This window comes from Neofelis nebulosa, chromosome 7 (assembly GCF_028018385.1).
Source record: "Neofelis nebulosa isolate mNeoNeb1 chromosome 7, mNeoNeb1.pri, whole genome shotgun sequence".
Lineage (NCBI taxonomy): Eukaryota > Metazoa > Chordata > Mammalia > Carnivora > Felidae > Neofelis > Neofelis nebulosa.
In genome coordinates this window covers 104,877,432-104,899,716 of record NC_080788.1, presented here as the reverse complement: position 1 = coordinate 104,899,716, position 22,285 = coordinate 104,877,432, and the positions used below count along the sequence as shown (strand labels likewise).

General features: G+C 43.0%; 1 protein-coding gene across 10 annotated transcripts in view; it reads right to left on the bottom strand.

The window, feature by feature from the left end:
• Nucleotides 1–22,285, bottom strand: part of TMEM260 (transmembrane protein 260) — a 102,295-nt gene that overhangs the window by 21,719 nt on the left and 58,291 nt on the right. For 2 of the 10 annotated variants that reach the window (XM_058739136.1, XM_058739141.1), the window contains 4 exons: nt 21,400–21,576; nt 19,128–19,181; nt 17,501–17,591; nt 13,410–17,155 (listed from right to left, as the gene is read on the bottom strand). In XM_058739136.1, coding sequence (XP_058595119.1) covers nt 16,868–17,155; nt 17,501–17,591; nt 19,128–19,181; nt 21,400–21,576 — 610 coding nt within the window. In that variant the 3' untranslated portion in view covers nt 13,410–16,867. The other 8 variants (XR_009264479.1, XR_009264480.1, XM_058739139.1 and 5 more) reach the window with 7 other exon arrangements.

Genomic DNA, 22,285 nt, shown 5'->3' with positions numbered 1-22,285 from the left:
TATCCAAACAGGTAACGCAGTTGCCTGTTAGTTTCATTACGCTGTGCTCCGCCCTCTCCCCCCAGCTTTCCCTTCAGGTTACAGGGCTTGTGGCAGGTGTCTGTTTATGTATGTCATGTTGTTGTTCTTTGGGGTCCAAATACGTGCATCTGAGGCCGAAGACTGTTTGTTTTGTAACCTAAGTGGGCCTGCCAAACAACCCTCTGCCTCGATAGTGGAAAGTCGCCCTATTCGGCATTTACACACGACAAATTTGTGCCAGTTATCACAGGTATTGAGAATGGGAGAGAAGAAGAGACAGGGAACCTGAGTAATCCTTTGGCAAGTCTGAGTGTGACACAAGATTCTGTTCCTTCTTAGCCATTCTGTGCCTCGTTCCTGATAATTTTGGGGTCTGCTCTGTCTCTTGCTATGAGAATTAGCATCAGCAGCTTTCAGAATGACTTACCAGTTAACCCCTCCAGAAATCTTAAGACATTATTCTTTTCTTCTCCAAATTTCCCATCCCTAAGCCTTCTAATTCTCCTTCAAATTTCCATCTGTAAAGTTAATACAATCCAATAAGAAAATAATGTGCTCTTGAGACGTTGACATGCTCAGAGCCATTTTATCCTGCCCTAAAGCCTGGAAAGTTTGAATTTTCCTTAGGATAAAAAAGTAAGAAATAATAGAATAATTCACTGTACTGTAACAATTAAATCCAGCAATTTAACATTGCGCATTGGTAAATATAATGCTCGTAACAACCAAAAGTCTCCCATGTATTGACAGACAAAAACAAAGTTATAAATCTAAACCTCCTATTCTGAACCACATTCCTAAATGTAAATAAGCATCCAAGCATGTTGCTACATATCTTTACAGAAGCAATTACAAACAAGCCTTATCAGTTGCTAAGTCACCAATGCACACAACGCTTATCTGCTATGCCCTCTACTGGATAGAGTACACAAGACAAGTCGCATTATTTCCAATTAATTTTTGGCATGATCACCCTGCATCTGCTTTAGGAATGCAAGGCGTGAAATTTATAGTAGCAGGTTTAATATTCCAACCAGCCAAAATTATTTCGCTACAAGGACTTACCTTTGGTGGAATATTTGGGGTTGGATTTTTTTTTTTAAATACATAGATTGCTTCTCCCCTTCTTGCAACCCACTGTCCAAACTCTCAAGCTGTCACCAAACTCAGTACGTGGCAGGAATAATTTCATGCTGAGTAAAATGTGTTTAATTTCACATCCTGTAAGAATAATTACTTAGCATAATGCCACTTAAAATGTATTTCTATCTGCAAATGCTAATGAAGCTACAAAAACCTGAATCATCTTCGGAAAGAATTAGGGTATTAAGGGGGCTTCTCCTTCACTCCCTCTTCTCCTGTAGTGACTGCCTGAAGAGAGAAACCAGGACCACAGGAATAATCCGAGACTAGATCCTGCTGTCTTTAAACTGGGTGTGAGTCCAGTGGCTTGCGGGGAATTTAATCCCACAGACCTCTGCTGAGCCTCCCTAAGATGCTGGAAATAGAGCCAAAGGCTCCCTGGAGATACCCAGTCCTCACCCAGGTCCCACTGGATAGGCACCAGCAGGTAGCTGAGGCCCAGTGCCAACAAGGACCACCTACCCTGATGGCAGGGCTGGGGGCAGGCCTGTGGCCTTTGGCCTTAAGGAACTTGTCTCTTGATCATTGGTGTGGCCAAGTAGTGTAGACCACTGTTCTAACTACTGCTCATCTTGAGGCTGAAAGCGGTCAACAAAGAACGACAAGGAGCAAGAGGAAATAGGAGTACTTTGCCTTTAAAGAAGTTAAAAAAAGAAAAACAACCTTTTTATTTTGAAATAATTTTAGGATTACAGAAAAGTTGCAAAACTAGTTCAGGGAGCCTGGGGCGCCTGGGTGGCTCAGTCGGTTAGGCAGCTGACTCTTGACTTCGGTTCAGGTCATGATCTCACAGTTCGTGAGTTTGAGCCCCAAGTCGGGATTCTCTGTCTCTCCTTCTCTCTCTGTCCCTCCCCTGCTGGTGCGCACGCTCTCTCTCTCAAAATAAATAAACTTAAAAAAAAAAATAGTGCAGGAAGCTCTTGAATACCCTTCACCCAGCTTCACCTAATAGAAGATCTTACTGACCACAGTACAATGATCAAGACCTAGAAACTGTTAGTACAATGCTGTTAACTACACTACAGACTTCAATGTGAATTTCACTGATGTTTCCACTAATATCTTTCTTCGGTTCTAGGACCCGAGCCAGGATCCCACATTGCCTTTAGTTGTCATATCTCCTCAGTCTCCTTTAATCTGAGACACTCTGTCCTTCCTTGCCTTTCATGACTTTGATACTTTTGAAGAGTATTCGTGGAGTGTCCCTCAGTCTGGTTTTGTGTGATGTTTTCTCACAGTGAAACTGTGGTCACACATCCTGGGCGAGAGTACGTCAGAAGTGCTGATTCCTTCTCACTACCCTGTAGAAGTGGGACCCGCTCCCTTCCTGCAGGGAAGTTCAAGGAGGCAGTGTGTGGAGGGCCTCAAGGAGTCGGTGCGCCTCTAGAACCTGAGTGGTGGGTCTCAGGAGAGTTAGGCACCGAGCCTAAGAGCACCTGACAGGCTTCTCTTACCCGTCTCTTCCTTTCTCTGTTACTACGAATGGTGACGGGAGACGTGAGAACATTTCCTTGCTATAGGAAGGCAGCACCGGTGTTTTTAAGTAATCTCTACGCCCAGTGTGGGCCTTGAACTCACAACCCTGAGATCAAGAGTCGAATGCTCTACTGACTGAGCCAGCCAGAGACCCCAGCACTAGTGTTCATTTAATCCGGTGCCGATGAGATCTGCAGAAGGACAAGGGGCAGCCAGGGAAGGCAGAGTATGGTGGGTGGTGGCGGGAAAAGGTGGTGTGGGAAGAGGACCACATGGCGGTGGGTCCAGTGCCCCCTTTTGTGGACTCAGCAGGGCTCTAGATAACCTGAGAATGAGATGCAGACATCTCTGTGGGTGGGAACTTGTTCATTTGTATGGAGGGAGTGGTGGTAAAGTTTCCAATCAGCATTTGTAACAGTGAAAAAACAGGTTTGATATCCTCAGCGGGGGTTAAAGAGTAGTAGTGGTGGCAAAAAAGGACCTTTGGGCAGATTTTTAAGACTCGCACTTTGGCTTTCTCCCCCTCTGGAAATGGAGGCTCCACAGGGGACAGGCCCTTGTCTGTCTGGTCCCCCTCTCCCTCTGAAAACCCAGTACACGGGCCTGGCACCTTGTAGGAACTCAAAAAATGTTTTTCCTTTCTGTTAAGTATTTATTTGTTTATTTACTTTGAGAGAGAATGCATGAATGGGGTAGGGGCAGAAAGAGAGGGAGAAAGAATTCCAAACAGGCTCTGAGCTGATAGCACCGAGCCTGATGTGGGGCTTGAACTTATGGACTGCAAGGTCGTGACCTCAGCTGAGATCAAGAGTTGAATGCTTCACCGACTGAGCCACCCAGGCACCCCCAAAATGTTTTTTTTATTAAATGAATTCATTCATTCATTCATTCATTCATTCATTCGAAGGAGAGAGAGAGCAGTGTGAGCCAGGGAGAGGGGCAGAGAGAGTAAATCTTAAGCAGGCTCCACACTCAGCCAGGAGCCCAACTTGGGGCTCAATCCCATGACCCTGGGATCATGACCTGAGGCAAAATCAAGAGTCGGATGCCTAACTGACTGTGTCACCCAGGCGCCCCAAATGAATTAAAAAAAATAATAAATAAGCGAGTAAATGTAGTACTCAGGCACTCCAGTCATCCCCACTGGGAAATCTATGACTTTGTCCCAAGCATGGTTTTGAAAGCCTAGCACAGGTCCTGAGATGAGGACTCCAAGCTTTCTGCCCCATGTCAGTCCTCTAAGTGCTGTGAGAAGCTGTGTTGGGAGGAGACTACTCTTTGAGAGGTCTCTGGGACCGACAGACTCCACACTGTTTGGGGGAAGGTAGAAACAGATCAAATGTATAGATGGCAACATCTAAGTTTGGAGACAGAAGGCAAATGGTAGTAGTTGAAGCTTCCTTCCTGGTGGACCATGCTCTGGGGAAGCCAGTAGGAAGAGGGAAGGACCATTGTGGCACTGGGCTCACACGGGATGGATCACACTTGTGTGTGTGCACACACACGTTCACATTGAGACATTTCCCTTATCGATGAGACTGATTTCATTTCTTCATCTGCTCAGTGTTTCTTGGTTACTTTCTTTTAATTTCCAGTCTTCCATATAAGTTAAATAGCACATTATTTATAATTATCGTTGCAATTGAAATTGAATTGTCTATTTCATGCTTTCCAGATGCATATTTAGGGAGGACTTTTTAAAAAATTTCTTTTTAATGTTTATTCTTGAGAGAGAGGCAGAGCATGAGCGGGGGAGGGGCAGAGAGAGAGAGAGAGAGAGGGAGAGAGAGAGAGAGAGAGAGAGAGAGAGAGAGATACAGAATCCGAAGCAGGCTCCAGGCTCTGAGCTGTCAGCACAGAGCCCGATGGGGGCTCGAACTCACGAACTGCAAGATCATGACCTGAGCTGAAGTTGGATGCTTAACCGACTGAGGCGCCTAGCCAGTGCCCCTAGCGAGGACTTTTTCAAACATACAAGAGAGAAGCAAAGCAGAAGGAGGCTCGTTACTCATTTTACTCAGGTGTATAAAATGGATGAGAGTTGGTGTTACCGGCATGTTAATGAAAGCAACTGGCATTGTGAATAGTTGCTACGTGCCAGGTACTCTTCAAAGCACTTTATACATATCGACCCACTTCATCCTTGCAGACATATCATCAGGTGAATCTGTTATATCACCCACCGTACAGGGTGTATATACCCTCTGTATATACCCAGGTTATATCCCCACTGTACGGAAAGGGAAATTAAGGCACAGAGACACTTGCTCCAAGCCATCCAGCTAATGAATGGCAGAGCTGGGAGTCCAGCTCTGAACATGGTACTGTCCAGTGCTTCTAGTGCAACCCAGAGAAGGCCTGTGCCTTCTGGAACAGCCTGTAACCTGGGAAAGTGAATGGAAGACTTGGGAAGGACTCCGTTTCTACTCTCTGCTCTTTCAGGGACAAAATGAGCCCAGCAGGCACACATCCTTACGTGTGCTTCTTCGTGCAGGCAGTCAGGACCCGAGCCGCCCTTCCCTCACTGGGAGGCCGTGGGGCGTTCCTGCAGGAGACTCAGTGCGGTTACGGGGACCTTCAGGGATGAGACGAGGGTTTTTGTGAAGGTATTTATCTAATCCTGTGACAATCCTGCACTCTAATAAAAAAGGAAGATAGAATCTCCATCCTTACCAAAATTTCATGAAATTGCTTTAAAGCAAAGTTCTGGTTTTGTTTGATTCTTGTATAGGTCACACATTTTGCTTTTTTCACAAGTTACCTTGTATTAGCTCATAGTATTCAACAGATTTAGGTTCTGGGGATCAACTCACTGTTCAGAACGCACATGCAAAAGGAGAAAAGTAAGGTCACATAAATGTTAACCCTGTGAAATAGGTCGCCTTTGTCAAACGCCCAGGGGGCACGCAGCGTGGTTCGGGTGGTCTCTGTCTCATGGGTTATACCAAACTTCCTCGCCTCCCAAAGAGGAAGGGCCAAACTACTTTCAACTCTCACAACTCAGTGTGGGAAATTTAGGTGATTTCAGATCACCGAAGCCATTCAGTGGATACTAATTGGAATTAGTTGTTTTGTCAACAACAGTCATAGTTACTGATATGACTGTTATTGTTTATAGAGTTTTACAAATCATATATAGTCAAGAGCCAAATTTGGAAGAAATCACCGTTACCTAAACACTGAATTGGTAACGTTCACAATTAGAAAACGAAACCTTTAGGTCTTCAAAGAGGAATCTGCCTTTCTGGACACTTAAAAATATTTAATAGAGTGGCTGAACCAAACAGGATAATCACGGACACTGGCTCCCGATGGCCTTGGTTTCTAGGGAGAAGAGTCTAATTCGCAATCAGTGAACATTCCAGGGGAGCTGGGACATATTTCCTTCTGTAACACACAGAAATACTATTATGTTTTGAATCCTGCTTCGGAGGGGTAAGGAATATATAGATTAATGCGACATTTTTTCAATTGGAGTTTCCAGTAGCTGATTCAGCTGGAAGGTAATATATGCTAACAACTTCCAAGATTTTAAAGCGACTTTTTCTTAACACATGAAAACCTTTTCATTTCGGTGTATGTTCCTAAGTCCAGAATGGGTAAGGAAATCCTCTGCCAGAGACCAGGGATACAACTGACTCTGTCTAAAACGGAAGGGGAAGAAAAGAAATTACATCCCAGAGGTCTGGAGAAGGGGAAGAAAGGAATTCAGCAGATGGCTTTTAAACCATGTCCTACAACACAGTTCTTGGTTTTACATACCATTTGCCTCTAGAAAAGTTTATCGTAATTTTAATAGGGCCACATCATTTGGGGACTTTAATGTGACACACAGTTGACAGTGGAATGCAGCGGTTTTAGTGGACTGTGATGGAAAAAGGGGAAAGTACACCAGATTGAGCGCAAAAGCTCATGTTCTCGTCCCAGCACTGCCATGACCTAGCTGTATGATATAAAGCAAGTCTCTTAGTGCAGGCGTCACTTTTCTCATTCATTAAGCTAGATTACTTGTGCTAGTTATACTAGATGATCCCTTATTAGCTTTTTTGGCATTAACGGTCAATAAAGTTGGGTAAATTCTCCACGGCCAGTGGCTCTCCAATTTATTCTTTACTGTGATCCACAACGAGAAGTACCTTTTCTATTATGACCCAGTTCACATACATGTATAGATTTATATATAAAGGTCTTACACACACACGCACACGGATATATAGTATGATATATGTGTTATACGTGTAACCACATACACATGTATAGGAAATGAAACTGAAAGTTTCATCAAAGAATACCCTTGTCCCCTCAGATGCATCTTGATATTTGTATTCTATTTCATGAAGAAAGAGATGGTCAATTTCCACTAACTTGACTTCACGACCCAGGATGACAATCACCATGACTAGGCACAGTCCTGCACTGTGAGGAACAGCCTCAAGGCGAATGCAAGGTGACCGCATAGGCTAGTGGTGAGAATGCTGACCACTGAAAGGAAAATATAAAAACAGTGTGGATACCAGTCCACATATTGAAGGAATGTATTCTAATTTTAGTAAAAAAAAGTTGTGACACACTAAATAAAAACAACCACTAGGTACAAGTACTCTCCCATCAGTGAACTTTCCCATTTTTTTAAGTAATTAAAAAAAAATTTTTTTTATGTTTATTTTTGAGAGGGTGGGGGAGGGGCAGAGAGAGGGAGACACATTCCGAAGCAGGCTCCAGGCTCTGAGCTGTCAGCACAGCTGACAGACTGTGAGATCATGACCTGAGACGAAGTTGGACGCTTAACCGACTGAGCCACCCCAGGCACCCCTTAGGTATTTTTTTTTAAGTTTACTTATTTATTTCTTTTGAGAGAGAGCAAGTACATGCGGGGGAGGGCTGAGAGAGAGAGAGAGAGAGAGAGAGAGAGAGAGAGAGAGTCAGAGAGAGAGAGAGATTGAGAGAGGACCCCAAGCAGGCTCCACACTAACAGCGCAGAGCCTGATGTGGAGCTCAAACTCACGAACCGTGAGATCATAACCTGAGCCGTAAACAAGAGTGTGACGCTTAACCGACTGAGCCACCCAGAGCGCCCTGAACTTTCTTGTTTTTAAGTGATGCGTAATTGAACTTTCGGTTTTCAATCTTTTTTTCCCCAATTATTTATTTTTTTATTTGAGAGAGAGAGGGAAAAAGAGAGCGAGCTCAAGCAGGGGAGAGGGGCAGAGGGAAGAGTGAGAGAGAATCCCAAGCAGGCTCCCCACTATCAGCAAGGAGCCCAGCACGGGGCTCAATCTCAACAACAGTGAGATCATGACCTGAGCTGAATCAAGAGTCGGCAGCTTAACTGACTGAGCCACCCAAACGTCCCTTCATTCTTTTATAGACAAAACTTCTTGAAACTTTCTCTCACCTGTTAGACTGGTTAACTCTTAAATCAAAGGAAACCTAGTGCTTTGGTCAATGAATCATCTTCCATTTATAAACAATTCCTTTTAGCATTTTCCATAGCTTTTGCTAGAGTATTTTAAAAGAGCCCTTGTTTCTTATATATTAACTTTTAAAAGCACTGTTAATAATAATATAATAATATAATGCTTCCCTTCTATTTTCGGAACCTATTTTGAGGGAAGATACCATAAGAAGATTCCAGTCCTTGTGTCTTTTACCCTGTCTTCACATCCTAGATCACCCTCTGTTGGAGTTTTTGAGTTCACCTCTTGGCATGCCAGAGTATCATTGGGATTTCTGTCACGATGCTCATGAATCTAGGGTACCAGGTGACACCTGTAGGTCCCATCACACCATAAGCCAATGATGAGAAAACTGGGTCTCATTTCCCAAGCAGCGTTCCCCTTTTGGCTTTAATCGCTCACACTTTCCCATACAAGCAACCCCCACAGGTATTAAGGGTATTTTCAGTGGTTCAACCGCCTAGGGAATATTTCATTTAGGTGAGAAAAATCTCAAAATGTCTTCTTTTTTAGAAGGTTACATGCAAAATAACCCCTTGTAAGGTAACACTTCTAAACACAAGATGATCATGGTGTGCATTATTTTTAAAAACAGGATATAATGTCCATTTATTAGTTTATAATCTGTACATAATACAAAAATAACTGATCGATATAAAGATAACACTCCATCTCTTGTACTTCTTTCGCCCGATAACTACTTACACAGATTTACAACAAATTATAAACAACTGAAATTATGAAAGGGTTAAATCTCAGATTTCGATTTCTATTGATTGTTACAATGTTATTTAACGCTATCCTCCCCTAAGGGCAAGTAAGTACAGGACTGGAGAATAGCGGGCCGCTCCAGAAGCTGGGTCACTGGGATGGACACCATCCTCTGTGTTCCATCCATCTTGTGAAACTTTCTCAACCTTATCAACTCAACTTTTCTAACATCATCACAGCACCTATGTTATTGAAAATTAACCCCAACCATTCATGCTTTGGATCTGCACAAAAGATCCAGATAACTCCACGTATAGGTCAGTAATTGTAGCCTTCCTGCTTATAGTTTTAGCACCTCTACCCATCTCTCCCCCTGACGTTTTTCTTTTTGCAATAGGACATAACCTAACCTTCCCAGTACGTATAATTTCCACCAGATATACATTACATTGTTGAAGAGCAATCAGAATTTTTTTCAGAAAAATCCCTTTCTCAAGATATATTCCTATTAGTTTGCTTTCCCATATCCAGGTAAGCACATTGTGTTATTCCTGAGGCTTTTTTTTTTTATACCACCCTATGCTGATCCAAATCAAACAGACCTTTAGAGGGTACTGACAATGACGTCTTCATTAAATATGATCGCTGCTAAAGCTTTAGCTCCGTGTTTGCTCTGTAATGCTGTGCCAAGATATGGCCTTTAGATGTTCCCAGAATCCCTGGAAACGTGACTTATTTGTTTGTGAGCACAAGCTTTAGAGTGATTTTTGCAGCCACAACAAAATACGAGGATGAATCTTTCACTGGGCTGGAAATTTTGTCTTTACCCAACCGTTGGGCTTGGAGCCACTTAGAAGAAGAGGACTACTCCACATTGCTGCAACTGTAAAACATACCAGCATTAAAACAGAGCAAAAGGATTTGCTCTAACAGCGAATTTTCATTTCTTCTGAATATTAAAAGTATTAACATTTCTAAATTCCAATGGCTATTGGTGGGAACTGTAAGGAAGGCCTCACATTGTAACTTTCAAAATACAAATTTAAAAAGCCGGTCTTCATATCCTAGCCTGATGACTTAAAGAAATCAGCAGGGTATCAAAAAATAACCCTAACACTCAAAATGGGCTTTGTTTAGGTATCATAAAGGCTAAGTCAACATAGTGGTTCTACCCTAGGAAGATGGTCAGAGATAACATTTCACAATTTCTACTCGAAGATCTCAAGAAAGCATACTAGTAATTGATGCCCTTCCAGTTTGGCTTTATTTTGAGTAATAGGACAAAAGCACTTTAAAAAAAAGAAAAATGAGACCTCTGAAGAAAGCAAAGGAAACAGGAAAGTCGAAAGTAAGAACCAAGCACAGCTCCCATCAGTGGGAGTGCAGCTGGGGGGCTTTGTCAGAGGGCTCGGAGCCACAGTCCCCTTCCCTGCTTGCCTCCCGTGTGCGCCAGCCTCCGCGCCAGGCAGGAGGGCACTGCATCGTGAGGAGAGGCAGACAGTTTTATCGGCTCCCACTTGCCCTTCAGGCCAAAGTCCGGGCAGAAGTTGGCCTTGTGGGGTTCCTGTCGCCCTGCCAACCCGTGGCACTCCAGGGACATTGCTAGGAGAATCCTGGCCAAATCCTGCATGAGAAGTCACCTCCTTCACATTGTCTTCCATGTCGGGGGGTTAGACTAAAAGAGACCCCTTCTGTCAGGTTTTATGGTGTTTTTGCACCAGCCGGGGAAAAGTATGAGAGAGAAAAAGAAAGCAACTTGTTTAACCTCGCACAAGAGAAAGGAGAGAATTCTTCAAAATAGTTGATCTGGGAATGAAGCCCAACCTCCCCAAATCTCAGTTCAGTTTGCTATTTTTTCATTTACTGTTGGTTTTTAACAATTTAAAGAATTATCACCCTATCTACTTGGGGCCATCATATCATTGCTTTCTCAAAGAGAGAGTGGTCCAAAGCCATTGTTGCCCAAGTACCGTCCAGAATAAATCTATGCACCATTTGACAACAGTCAGCACACAAAGCATATTCAGACGTATATATGTAGCACCACAGTACAGACACAAATAAGCCCATCTTCTCGAAGAGACTTTTATTTGCCGTTCTTAAGGCCATGAACAGGAAATACTACTTTGAATGAGGTTCTGACGCCACGTGTATATAGACGCCCAAATGCATTTTCACATCCACCTGTATAGAGATGTTCAGAAACAAACACGATCATCTCACACATGCACGCGATCTCTTTGCTGAACCGATAAAAACAATGCACGTCCAGGAAATGTTTATTCGAATTTTACCGTACCTTTCGTAAGCAAAGTGGAAACCATAATCTCACATGATTTCTTTCAAATGGATAAACTTAGACAATTTATCAATGCCTCCTTAAATTTTTACACCACACTGAACTCCAACAGGTTTTTGTTTTAAGGTAAACCAGGTTTTCGGTTCTTCCCCGTGGAGAAGTTACTTTCAAGTCAGTGAAAGTTCTTGGCCCATGATTAAAAGTCTTTGCCAATTAGCACTCAACAACTCCAATTCATTTTTTTCTGGTTCAAGATGAGTAGGAGCCTAATAAGGCTGTGATAAAAGGGCAAAAGGCACTGAGAGCCAAAAGCGGATTAATGAGCTCCTCCGTTTATTTGTCTTCCTAACAGCTGAACTGTTACAACTATTGACACTCTTCAAAAGGTTCCGCTCTGAACCCTGTCCAGGCACTGCAGGCTCCAATGGACATCTTCAAATCCAGAGAATGGAGGGGCAAGAGCTTCCCCTGTGTGATGCCAAAACCAACAAAGCCCCATGGATCAGGTAATGAAACTTCAGCTTTTCCCCCTTTGAGATTTATTTACTGGCAGCTGACAAGGGGCAAATTCAGCTCGAATTGTGCAGTCAAGGCCCTGTCAAGCTTTGAGAGGCACCCTTGTCTTGAAGCACCTTCATGACTGGCATTTCACTCAAAAGCCCTCGGCGCTGGTCCTTAACAGCTTATGACATCACAAAGGACACTCCAGACAGATGCCTACATGGCATCCTGCAGCATTTTAAAAGAGAATTAGTGGTTTTAATTATGGTCGTAGTATGAAAGGGAACCATGCAAGCTCCACAGGAGACCTTTGATCAGACCCTTTTGCTAGTACAATGCCACGGAACTGTGACTATTCCTGGTAAGGGGCCTTTTCTTGCTGAATGACTCACCAGTGATCTTTGAATGCAGACAAGCTTCTAGCCCTCCCTCTTCATTAGTGAGCATTTCTATACAGGGGCCTATATAGCGCTTGGAGTCTAGGAGCTATACAATTGGGGGGAAAAGAATCCCTACAGATTCTGGCCTCTACTTAGGAAGTGCTGAAGGACTCGGAGTGACTTTATTCATTAAAACAGGTTGCTATTAATTAACTGTCATAATAAAATAAAGAACTATTATTTGCATTTCTTACTATGTTCTCTTTAGTAATATGTATAAAAGATGCTTGTAACAGAAATGAATTTATTGAACAACTTCCCCCATCCCCCCCCACCGCCCCCCAATCCCCGCCTTTTTTTTTTTTTTTTTTGCATTTTGGCTGCAGGAGCTTACTAATTATTGGGCCCGGATTTATGAATCCAAATAGAAGTAAAACATAAATATAAAATTAAGCAAGGAACTACAAGATTCTTTTTATTTGCCACTTTATGCAACTGAGAGAAAGCAAACAACAGCTTAGCTTTATTTTTTAATGATTTCAGAGAATCACCAAAGACAATAAAACCCCAACTTTTTTCAAAATATCACTGGGTTGGTGTTTAGCTTGAAGTGTGAGATTATGTAATAACCAGAGCTACTCAAAAAAAAAAAAAAAAGTATTTTAACTTGAAGAAGAGCAAGATTCACTCTTAAAAAAAAAATCGCTTTTTGGGAAACAGAAAATGTGTCTTTGGTCTGGTATGAATGTTTCAAGAATTTAACCTCAGAATGGATCCCAGTAAAAGGGCCCTTAAAAAGATCCACAATCGATATTTAAAGTATATGAAAATAACCCATTCTCTTCTAGCATCCAATCAAGCAAAGTCATTAGGTGAAAGACGGAGGAAGTAGGAAGGTTTTTCTGAAAGATTCTCACTGAAATGCTAATTTGGTAACACTGGATAAACAGAATTTGCATAGGGAGCACATGGCAGTAAGGAGCACAGTATACTGAACAGTATACTGCCTCTGAACAGTATACTGCCCTACCACGTTGCTGATATCTGGGAGCTGACTCGGTCTTCGAGTTTTGTGTACAATTTCTTTTCTTGGAGGAAAAACTTTTGGACTTTGGAATTTTGGAAGCGGGAGGATGAGCAGGTTTTTCACATTCTGCTGCCTCAGACATTTTTCTTATTCCTCAGACTCTGCAGTTCTTTTCTCAGGTGCTTTAGAGCAACTAAAATATCAGGCAGCTGTGGATCATTCCGTGCTTTCTGAGTGTAGAGACGGAAATGTCTGATGGTTTCCGATAACAAGACTTCAGGGTCTGAGTCTCCTGCCTGGAGGCGTAACATCCGCTCACAGGCGATGGCATAGTTCTTGTGCCAGTTCACCGGGTGCTCCTTTCGTAAATAGACAATCTCCTTATAGAGCTGAAAAACGGCAAAAATGTTGGTATTCCATTGTTATCCCTTGACTTTTTTTTTCAAAAACCAGAAAACACAGAGGAATTAATAACACAAGGAAAAAAAAATCCAGGCGGACGATAGTCAAAATCTAATCATTGCTAGGCCATGCAGAAAATGCAAGAATGTTACTGTAATTATGACAGTGGCAGGAGGCAAATGTACTTCATCTAAAACTGCTTCTGGGGTTTTCGGATGTGCAGAGGGAACCTAAGACACACGGTGTCAGGACATAATGCTCTTCCTCCAGAAAGATGTTCTGGGAAAGGGATTTAGTTCTAATTCATGGAAAGCTATTTACTCAACAGGCAGAAAGGTTGAAACTCTAAATTTAGCTGTTAGAGGAAAAAAAATAGCTTTCTTTAGAAAACTGCATGGAAAAAGAACTTGAAGGAATTTAAATTTTGACCCTCATTTTCACATAGATTTCTCTCTACATTAAAAACAACAGTAATAACAATAGCAACAATAAAACAGCTCAAACAAATCCGTCATCGAATAGGCTGGGCGTAACAGAATTTAAGAGATGTCCTCACGGCGAGATGCTCTTTGGAGCACCCTATAATTATAATTTTAATAGTTAACACTTTGCCCACAGGAATCAGGAATTTTGTTTTTCCAACATCAGAGATAGCATTAATCAGACAGAGCTGGAATCTTTGGTATTGAGTTTTCCAGGGAGAAACATCAAAATTCAACAAATGAAAGACACAAATCTGCACAACGGAATATTAGACTTGCTTATTGGGAAATTTCACAGCCTTCCTGAGGACTGTCAGATTGGACTCGGATGTACAGGAACTTGAGGTCAGCAGCAGACTCAACGCGCAGAACAAGCAATGATGCTTTTCTACAGGCACAAGGGCTTTTGCAGTTAGAACTGTATTCATCACATCACTCAGCTGAAAGGAACCCAACAGATTATCTACTGGCCCGACTTCTACTCCAGGGCAGATAAATGCATATGTCATCTTGGTATTTACTAACCTTTAGTCTCCAAGCTGGCCTTTTTTTTTTTTTTTTTTTAAGTTTATTATTTTGAGAGGGAGAGAGAGTGAGAGTGAGGGAGGGGCAGAGAGAGGGAGAGAGAGAAGCCTAAAGTCTCCGTGCCGTCAGTGCAAAGCCTGGCTCATAGCTCAAACTCACCAACCGTGAGGTTATGACCTGAGCTGGTATCAAGTCAGATGCTTAACGGACTGAGCCACCCAGGTGCCCCCAAGCTGGCTTTTAAAGCAGTTGGCCCATGCGCTTCTTTCACTCCATAACAAAGGAAACAGTCACCTCGCACTTGCATGTACGTGGAAACTGTGACGCTATCTTCCACTCTTCCATTCTCTTGGTCAGTTATTCAACGTTTCCCTGTCTTTCCTCAGGTTTTTTTTTTTTTTTTTTCCTCTGTCTGCTGCTTCTTTTTCCAAGCCTTGCTGCCAGGCACAAAGCAGGCACCCAGGAACTGTTCAGAAAACGGTTCAGCTTTCAGAATCCCACCTGGGTTCTGGAGTTCAACACAGAGGCCAGCCCTTCAGTGAGCATTTCCCCAACGGCTCAAGAGGATGAGAGGCTCGCTCATGACCTCCCTGTTAAAGTCATCAGATAACAGAATGAACATACCACCCGTCTCTCGAACACTTTGTTACCGACGCATCGTCAACTTCTACCCGTGGCCCGGTAAGCCACATGTGCTGTATCTTAAGAAGCCGGTCATTTCTCATCACATGGAATTACGTTTCCTCCTCTATGTGAATGTTACTGTGACATTAGTCTTAGCAGACTGTATTCTATTTAGTGGGGACACCAACTTATCGAATGCATTCCTAAAGCTAATGGGGATAGTCCCTGCTCCCCCACTACACCTGAACTTAATGTCTCCTGAACTGAAAGTTCTGCATCAGCTATTGAGTGGAATACTATAAATAATGACAAAAATGTCTTACACTTAACAAGAACGTTCTTGAAATACCGGTACTGGGGGGGTGGGTTTGTGTTGACCCATCAAGTATTTGACTTCATTTGTCTTGCAAACAAAGTCACATATCTGGAGGCATATGCAAAGAAGACACCCACGGACTTGTGTCCACTGGAAAGAGTAAAGCTTCCAGGTCCAAAGGGACAATGAATCCGTGAATTGGCTTCAGTGGCGCCCTAGCAACGGTGGCCATGGAACAGGTCACTGATGAGAATATGAAGTATCAGTAAGTCTCAGGGATTTCTCCCAACTAAATACTATTTGTTTTTCATGGAATCACAGGGTATGAGAGATGAACAGGATATGACATGACCAGGGCGTGAGAGATAATTAATAAAGCTTAAAGTCCACTTCTATTTTTAGAAAAAATCGAGGCCTGGAATGCTTAACTGACTTACAGTTGACAATTAGTGGTGGAGTAGGCCTTGAACCTGGATCTTCCAAACGCCAGACAGAACTCCAGCTTGCTGCCTCCTGCAATCGATCCCTTGCTGTCCTCGAGTGGGCACCTCGGAGGGTTCTTCCTTTGTCCCTATCGACTGTCCTTCCTCGCCCACTCTCTCACTACCCTGCCCACAGTTTGTCTGGCTAGCTCGTCTGAGCTTTCAAGATGACACTCCAGTGACATCTCCGAAGACTTCCCCCTCCTTCCTCACCACCCCTCGCCAGGGGGGTGTACTCACGTACAGTGTGCTGTTCCCACAGCACCTCTGCAAGACTGAATGTAACCGAGGACTCTACCTTCTGTCTCCCTCTCTAGCCTGCTACCTCTTTGGTAGCAGGGACAATACTTGGTCATCTCCAACACAATATTTGGCACAGACTGGGCGATCAGTAAGCGCTCTGTGAGTAAATGAATAAATGAACAATGAACCCACGATCACAAAATTTAGGAGTAAAATGAGTCCTACGGATTGGACGCTGTGTGATTGTGACTTAGCTCTAAACCACTGCCCTGGTGAGTAGACCCACAGCACCTAGAGGCTGCAGAAACACCTCAGGTGCTCATGTATATGGCTCCCGGGCTCTGGTCTCACTGGCCCATGCCAGGACATCTGTTTCCTACATAGTAGGCTCCAAGATGATCTCTGAAGGTGTCTGAGGAACCCAGGGCTATAAGTCACAGAAAAGAAGGGGCTCGTTAAAACAGAGCAACAGCAAGCCTGTGCTCCACCCTCTCTTTTCCCGTCAGTGAGGACCGCCTGCACAAGAGTCTGTGTGTGGCCGGGCCATCTGAAGGTTGGGCTGGCTTCAGTCAGAAGACAGGGCCACAGTCAGAAGACAGAGCCTCTTGCCAAGACCCTTTATCTTTCTCATGAAATCCCACCCAGCCAGGAACCTATCCTTTCGAGTGCAGCCAGGGCCATGACTTTTGTCTAGAGGGCAAACCTGTCAGAACTTGTCTGGTGGTGACTGTTTCCTGTTCCAATGGCTTCCTATTAGTTTCCTCTGCTGTTGTAACAAATCAGCACAAACATAATGGCTTAAGACAGTATACATTTATTATCTTACCCTTCTGGAGGTCAAAATGCATAAAATCGAGGATTTTGTAAAAGCAGCAGCGCTGTGTTCTTCGTGGAGGCTCTAGAATCTGTTTCTTTGCCCTTGGTGGCTTGCAGAGGCTGCCTGCACTCCCTACCTTGTGGCCCCTTCCTCCCATCTTCCAGGCCAGCCACGTAGTGTCTTCGAATCTTTTCCTCTGACCTCTGCTTGCATCATCACGTCTCCTTCTCTCTGACCCTCCTGCCTCCTTCTTAAAAGGGCCATGTGATTATGCTGGGTCCACCTGGATAATCCAGGATAATCTCCCCACCTCAAGATCCTTAACTTAATCACATGAGCAAAGTCCCCTTTGTCACGTAAGGCCGTATATTCACAGGTTTCAGAGATTAAGACATGGACATCATTTGCCAACCACACCGTTTACTTTAGACATTATTTGTGATGTACGAGTAGTTTTCCATTTATACTGCTTTATAAAAGCCAAATAAAACTAGAAACAAAAAAGTAAAAACTCTACTGGGATACACACTCCCTCCGTTCTAATCCCCACCACCTTCCTCCCAAATATATTTATATATATAAAAATGGAACTTACGTTATATGCGTGAGTGTAGAGTTGAGCCTTCACATTTGGAGGTACGTTTGCTGTTTCTGCCAGGTTAAAGATGAAGAACGGGGTTTTCATCCTGGGAGTGCGGGGGTGGGTGGGAATCTTCATTAAAACCATGATGTCAAATTTCACACGTACAGCTACATCGACCAGATTTTTCCACTGATAAGGAACACACCAAACCCTTTACTGCATTGTTTGTACCTCTCCCATATTCACAGAAGTTTATTCTGAACCAACAGCAACTCCTTCTTTCCCCACTGCCAACATGCTGCATCCGCACTGCTTGCCAAAGCTTTTAGAAAAAAAGCTTAAATTCATCATCGCTATTATACATCATTTCATTCTTCCTCCAGATGCACATTACTGTCATGCAGGAGCAGCCAGGAAGGGGGAGACTTGCTGAGTTTGTCAGCACACCCCTGAAGGGACCCATCGCCACGGCTCAGGCCACGTGTGACTAGTTCTTCAAAGGTAGCTGGACTCTTTGACTACATGCACTCATCCAAACTGTATTCAGCACGCCAGTTAAATCAATACCTGCCTGAATAATGACTTGCTTCCTTCTTTTAGGTGATTTCTCCCCCAGCTTTCCTACATTCAGTCACAGTAAAGCGTTGTACAAACATACGGTGCGGTGCATCTTTGATCAGTTCTTCAAAGCAAGTATTTGTCCCTATAGCTAAGCTGATAACTTGAATTATGCTGTTTTCTGGCTTTTCAAAAAACACTATTGCATAAACCACAGTACATCTATTTTTGTAATTGCTATTTTGGAGCGGTATTTCTGGACACTTTTTTTAAAAGCTCTTTAAACTTATGTAAATCCTTTATATCATAACTCAATCCTCGGTGTGGAGCACAGTCCCGGGCTCAGATTGGGCACCCTTCCTTTGCTGAAGGAAGTACTTCCTATGTACTTGGTATCACCCTCTGTATACCACTTAGGACTTTCATATTAATATCCAGGCCAAAGTCTGTTAGCGTTAGAGATTTTTGAATGTTTCAAAATAATGGCAGTCAACAGCATCACCGCAACGTGTTCCATACAGGAACAACACGAAAGTATAGCATCTAGGACGTTGATATTCAAATCTGCTCCCTTAGACTGTGAGCCCCTCGAGGGCAGGAAATGTGTTGTATTCATATGTGTAGCTTCCAAGCCTGGCATGGTGTCTGGCCTCTGGGAAGTATTCAGCAGGTGCTTAATTAAATTAGCACATTCCACATGGATCCAGGGCAGTATTAACTGCCCCTCAACAATTACACTCGCTTTGGTTTACTCGAGGCGGAGAGCACCGGAGCACAGTGCTGTGCCTGAGTCAGGGAGATGTGAGTTTCAGACTCCCATCACTTGCAGCAATCTGGCATTGGCCAGTAACCTCTCTACCTCCAGTGTGTTTCTTTTATAAGATGGGGATAAAAGTAACTTCTTCATAGGTTGTCGTGAGGATGAAATGGGATAATTAATGTACAATGATTAGCACAACGCCTCATACAAAAGGACTGCTCATAAATGTTATTTTTATCATACCACTGACCCCCTACCCTACTGGCTGCTTCCCCACCATACGAAAAACAGACCACAAACACGTAAGTGTAGGATAGTCACCTTGCTTGCCACATCTCTTCGTTGGCCACAGATTCCCAAGAAGATGGGTCAAACCTGCAGTTACAAGAAAGCAGTGAGAGTTTTCTGCAAGCTACATTTATTGCTACAGGTAGGTATGGAATCCTTGTTTTATAATCTTACAAGGCAATAAAATAGGTTGGATCTTGAAGTACTGATAGGGACGGAAATAATAAACTTATCCTAGAAAAGTCTGATCCTTAGGAATTTGAAATTTTGGTAAATGTATTCTTAATCTGCATAATGAGCCCCGGTGCCTCATGGGAGCAAACGAAGGATTAGTGGGAAGAGGCTGGAGGCATCTGAGGAACCAGCTGTTCCCAAGAACTGCACGATGGGCAACAGGGCAGGGGCGAGGCCTCGGTCACTCTATGGACACAGCTAAGAGCCAAATAGCTGTGAAGCTAGGGGATAAGCTTGAGAGAGGGGACTCCTGGCTTTGATAAAAATCACTGCTGGAGCCAGGACGCTGCTCAAAGAACAATGGCTAAACCATCTGCTGGATTTTGACTTCTCTTAATTAAATTTCTTATTATGTGTCTATTTTGATGGAATGGAAATAACGAGTGGTGTCCTGTATTTGTACTATGGTCACTGTTTGCAGAAAAGGTTATTTTCTTTCTTGTTTTTAAAGTAAGCTCTACGCCTAAGGTGGGGCCCAAACGCACAACCCCAAGATCAAGAACAGCACACTCTACTGATCGAGCCAGCCAGGTGCCCAGAATAGATTATTTTCTAACTTCTCACAATGGTCATGGAGTGCTTTTTTTTTTAATATACATATGTAAGTTTATTTATTTATTTTGAGAGAGAGTGAGCAAGTAAGAGCAGGGGGAAGGTCAGAGAGGGGGAGAGGGAGAGACTCCCATGCAGGCTCCCCATTGTCAGCATGAAGCCCACCATGGGGCTCGAACTCATGAACCATGAGATCATGACCTGAGCTGAAATCAAGAGTTGGACACTTAACTGACTGAGCCACCCAGGCGCCCCTATGGAGTGCTTTGATATAAACCTACTTATCATCTCTGGTTGGTGCACTGTGGACTGTTTGCACATATTGATTAAAAAAACCTTTGTAGCATTTTTCATATGATCTCGCCTGTCCTTGAATTATAAGCAATAATTTTTTTTTTAATGTTTATTTAGTTTTGAGACAGAGAGAGACAGAGCATGAACGGGGGAGGGTCAGAGACAGAGGAAGACACAGAATCCGAAGCAGGCTCCAGGCTTTGAGCTGTCAGCACAGAGCCCGACGTGGGGCTCGAACTCACAGACCGTGAGATCATGACCTGAGCTGAAGTCGGACGCTTAACCGACTGAGCCACCCAGGCGCCCCTATAAGCAATAATTATCTAATCTTTAAGTAATTCATAACTTAAGAAATAGGCAAGAGAAGCACATTTCTAGAGATGGTGACTCAATTTCCATATGGGTGAGAGTCAGCTCTATAGAGATGCTTCAAGGAAGACTGATCACACCCACAAACAGCATAACCAGGATTAATGACAAACAACATAACCAGGATAATGACTTTTTCCTAATGAGTAGGAAAAAGTTACTCAAGGGCCAGTCTCCCCTACAGACAAGTTATGTGCTACTCCTGAAGAGAGGAAAATATGGCAAGTTCATGCACATAAAACTCTCACGGGAAACAGAGTACCTTCTAAAGCTCTACTGCAGTTGATGGATCTCTTCCACCTTTCGGGTGCGAGACAGAGGATGGTGGACAATATGGCATCACAAGAGCTGGAAGCGGAAGGTGCAGGGCACCAACCTGTTGTGGTGCCCACTCAACCGCAGCCCCCCCTTCCCCTCCCATCTCCCTACTGTTCTTCAAACATGAGAACAAGAAATACATGTTCTCTGTTACAATTCATGTGGGCAGCAAATAATACTAATAACTAATTTAAAAAAATCAAAACTATTCATAGGCATCTCAAAATTTAGTTGTTTTTTTTGTTTTTAATTTTTTTTTTCCAATGTTTTTTTATTTATTTTTGGGACAGAGAGAGACAGAGCATGAACGGGGGAGGGGCAGAGAGAGAGAGGGAGACACAGAATCGGAAACAGGCTCCAGGCTCCGAGCCATCAGCCCAGAGCCTGACGCGGGGCTCGAACTCACGGACCGCGAGATCGTGACCTGGCTGAAGTCGGACGCTTAACCGACTGCGCCACCCAGGCGCCCCTCAAAATTTAGTTTTTTAAGCACACAAAACCGCCATACTCTGATGAAAAACAGAACTGCTGTTCCTACCTTCCATATTCTTCGGTCCAGTTATAGATATTTCTTGTGAGTTTAATCCATTCCTCAGGGTTGAATACAATCTCTGAAGGAACTAATTTGTCACAAGAACCCCAAGGCCAAAGTGAATAGTTCTTTTTCCAGGTTGGGTCACCTTCATGAATTCCTATGCAAACAAATGTTTTTTTCCTATTGAAAACAGAAAAGAAAATATTTTTAACTCAAAGTTCTAAATGTTAATAAATACAACTCATAAAGGGTCATTTTTGACTCCTTGAACCTTGGTTAGCAATAAACAATTGGTAAACCTTTCGGTTTATTTAAATCTTTCCCAAATAGACCGTTTAGAATCTATATTAGTGCAAAAAAAGCTGTTTGGGGAGAGCTGGGGAGAAGTTAACAGACATAAATAATAAAACCTACCTGCTCAAAACATAAGAAATCATTTGGGGACAAGCATTATTATAATGAAAGAAAGCTTCTGTGGTCCTGTTTCACATGTAAACTTAAATATTATTTGACACCTTTCTTTTTCATTTTACAGGTGGAAATATAAGTCTTCATTTGTTTCCCTGCTTAGAAGTGGTTTCTCCTTCGTCAAATTCCCATTGCACTTTCTTCTTCTCTTTTATTGTTACTGTATTGTACTTATTGTTTGCATTCACAAATCTCCCCAAGTAGCCCAGAAGCATCCTGAGGATAGGCTCTCTATCTCTGAATTAACTCTAAACCACACATAGCAGGATGCTTAGCTAATCCACAATATTTGCTGACTAAAATCAGTTAGATTGAATAAACTATAAAAAGCTTCAAATCCTGCAAAAATTAGGAATAGAAACGGTTTAAAAAGGTTGGTTTAAACTCACTATAATCGAATAGTTCTGTTCCGATTTGTGGT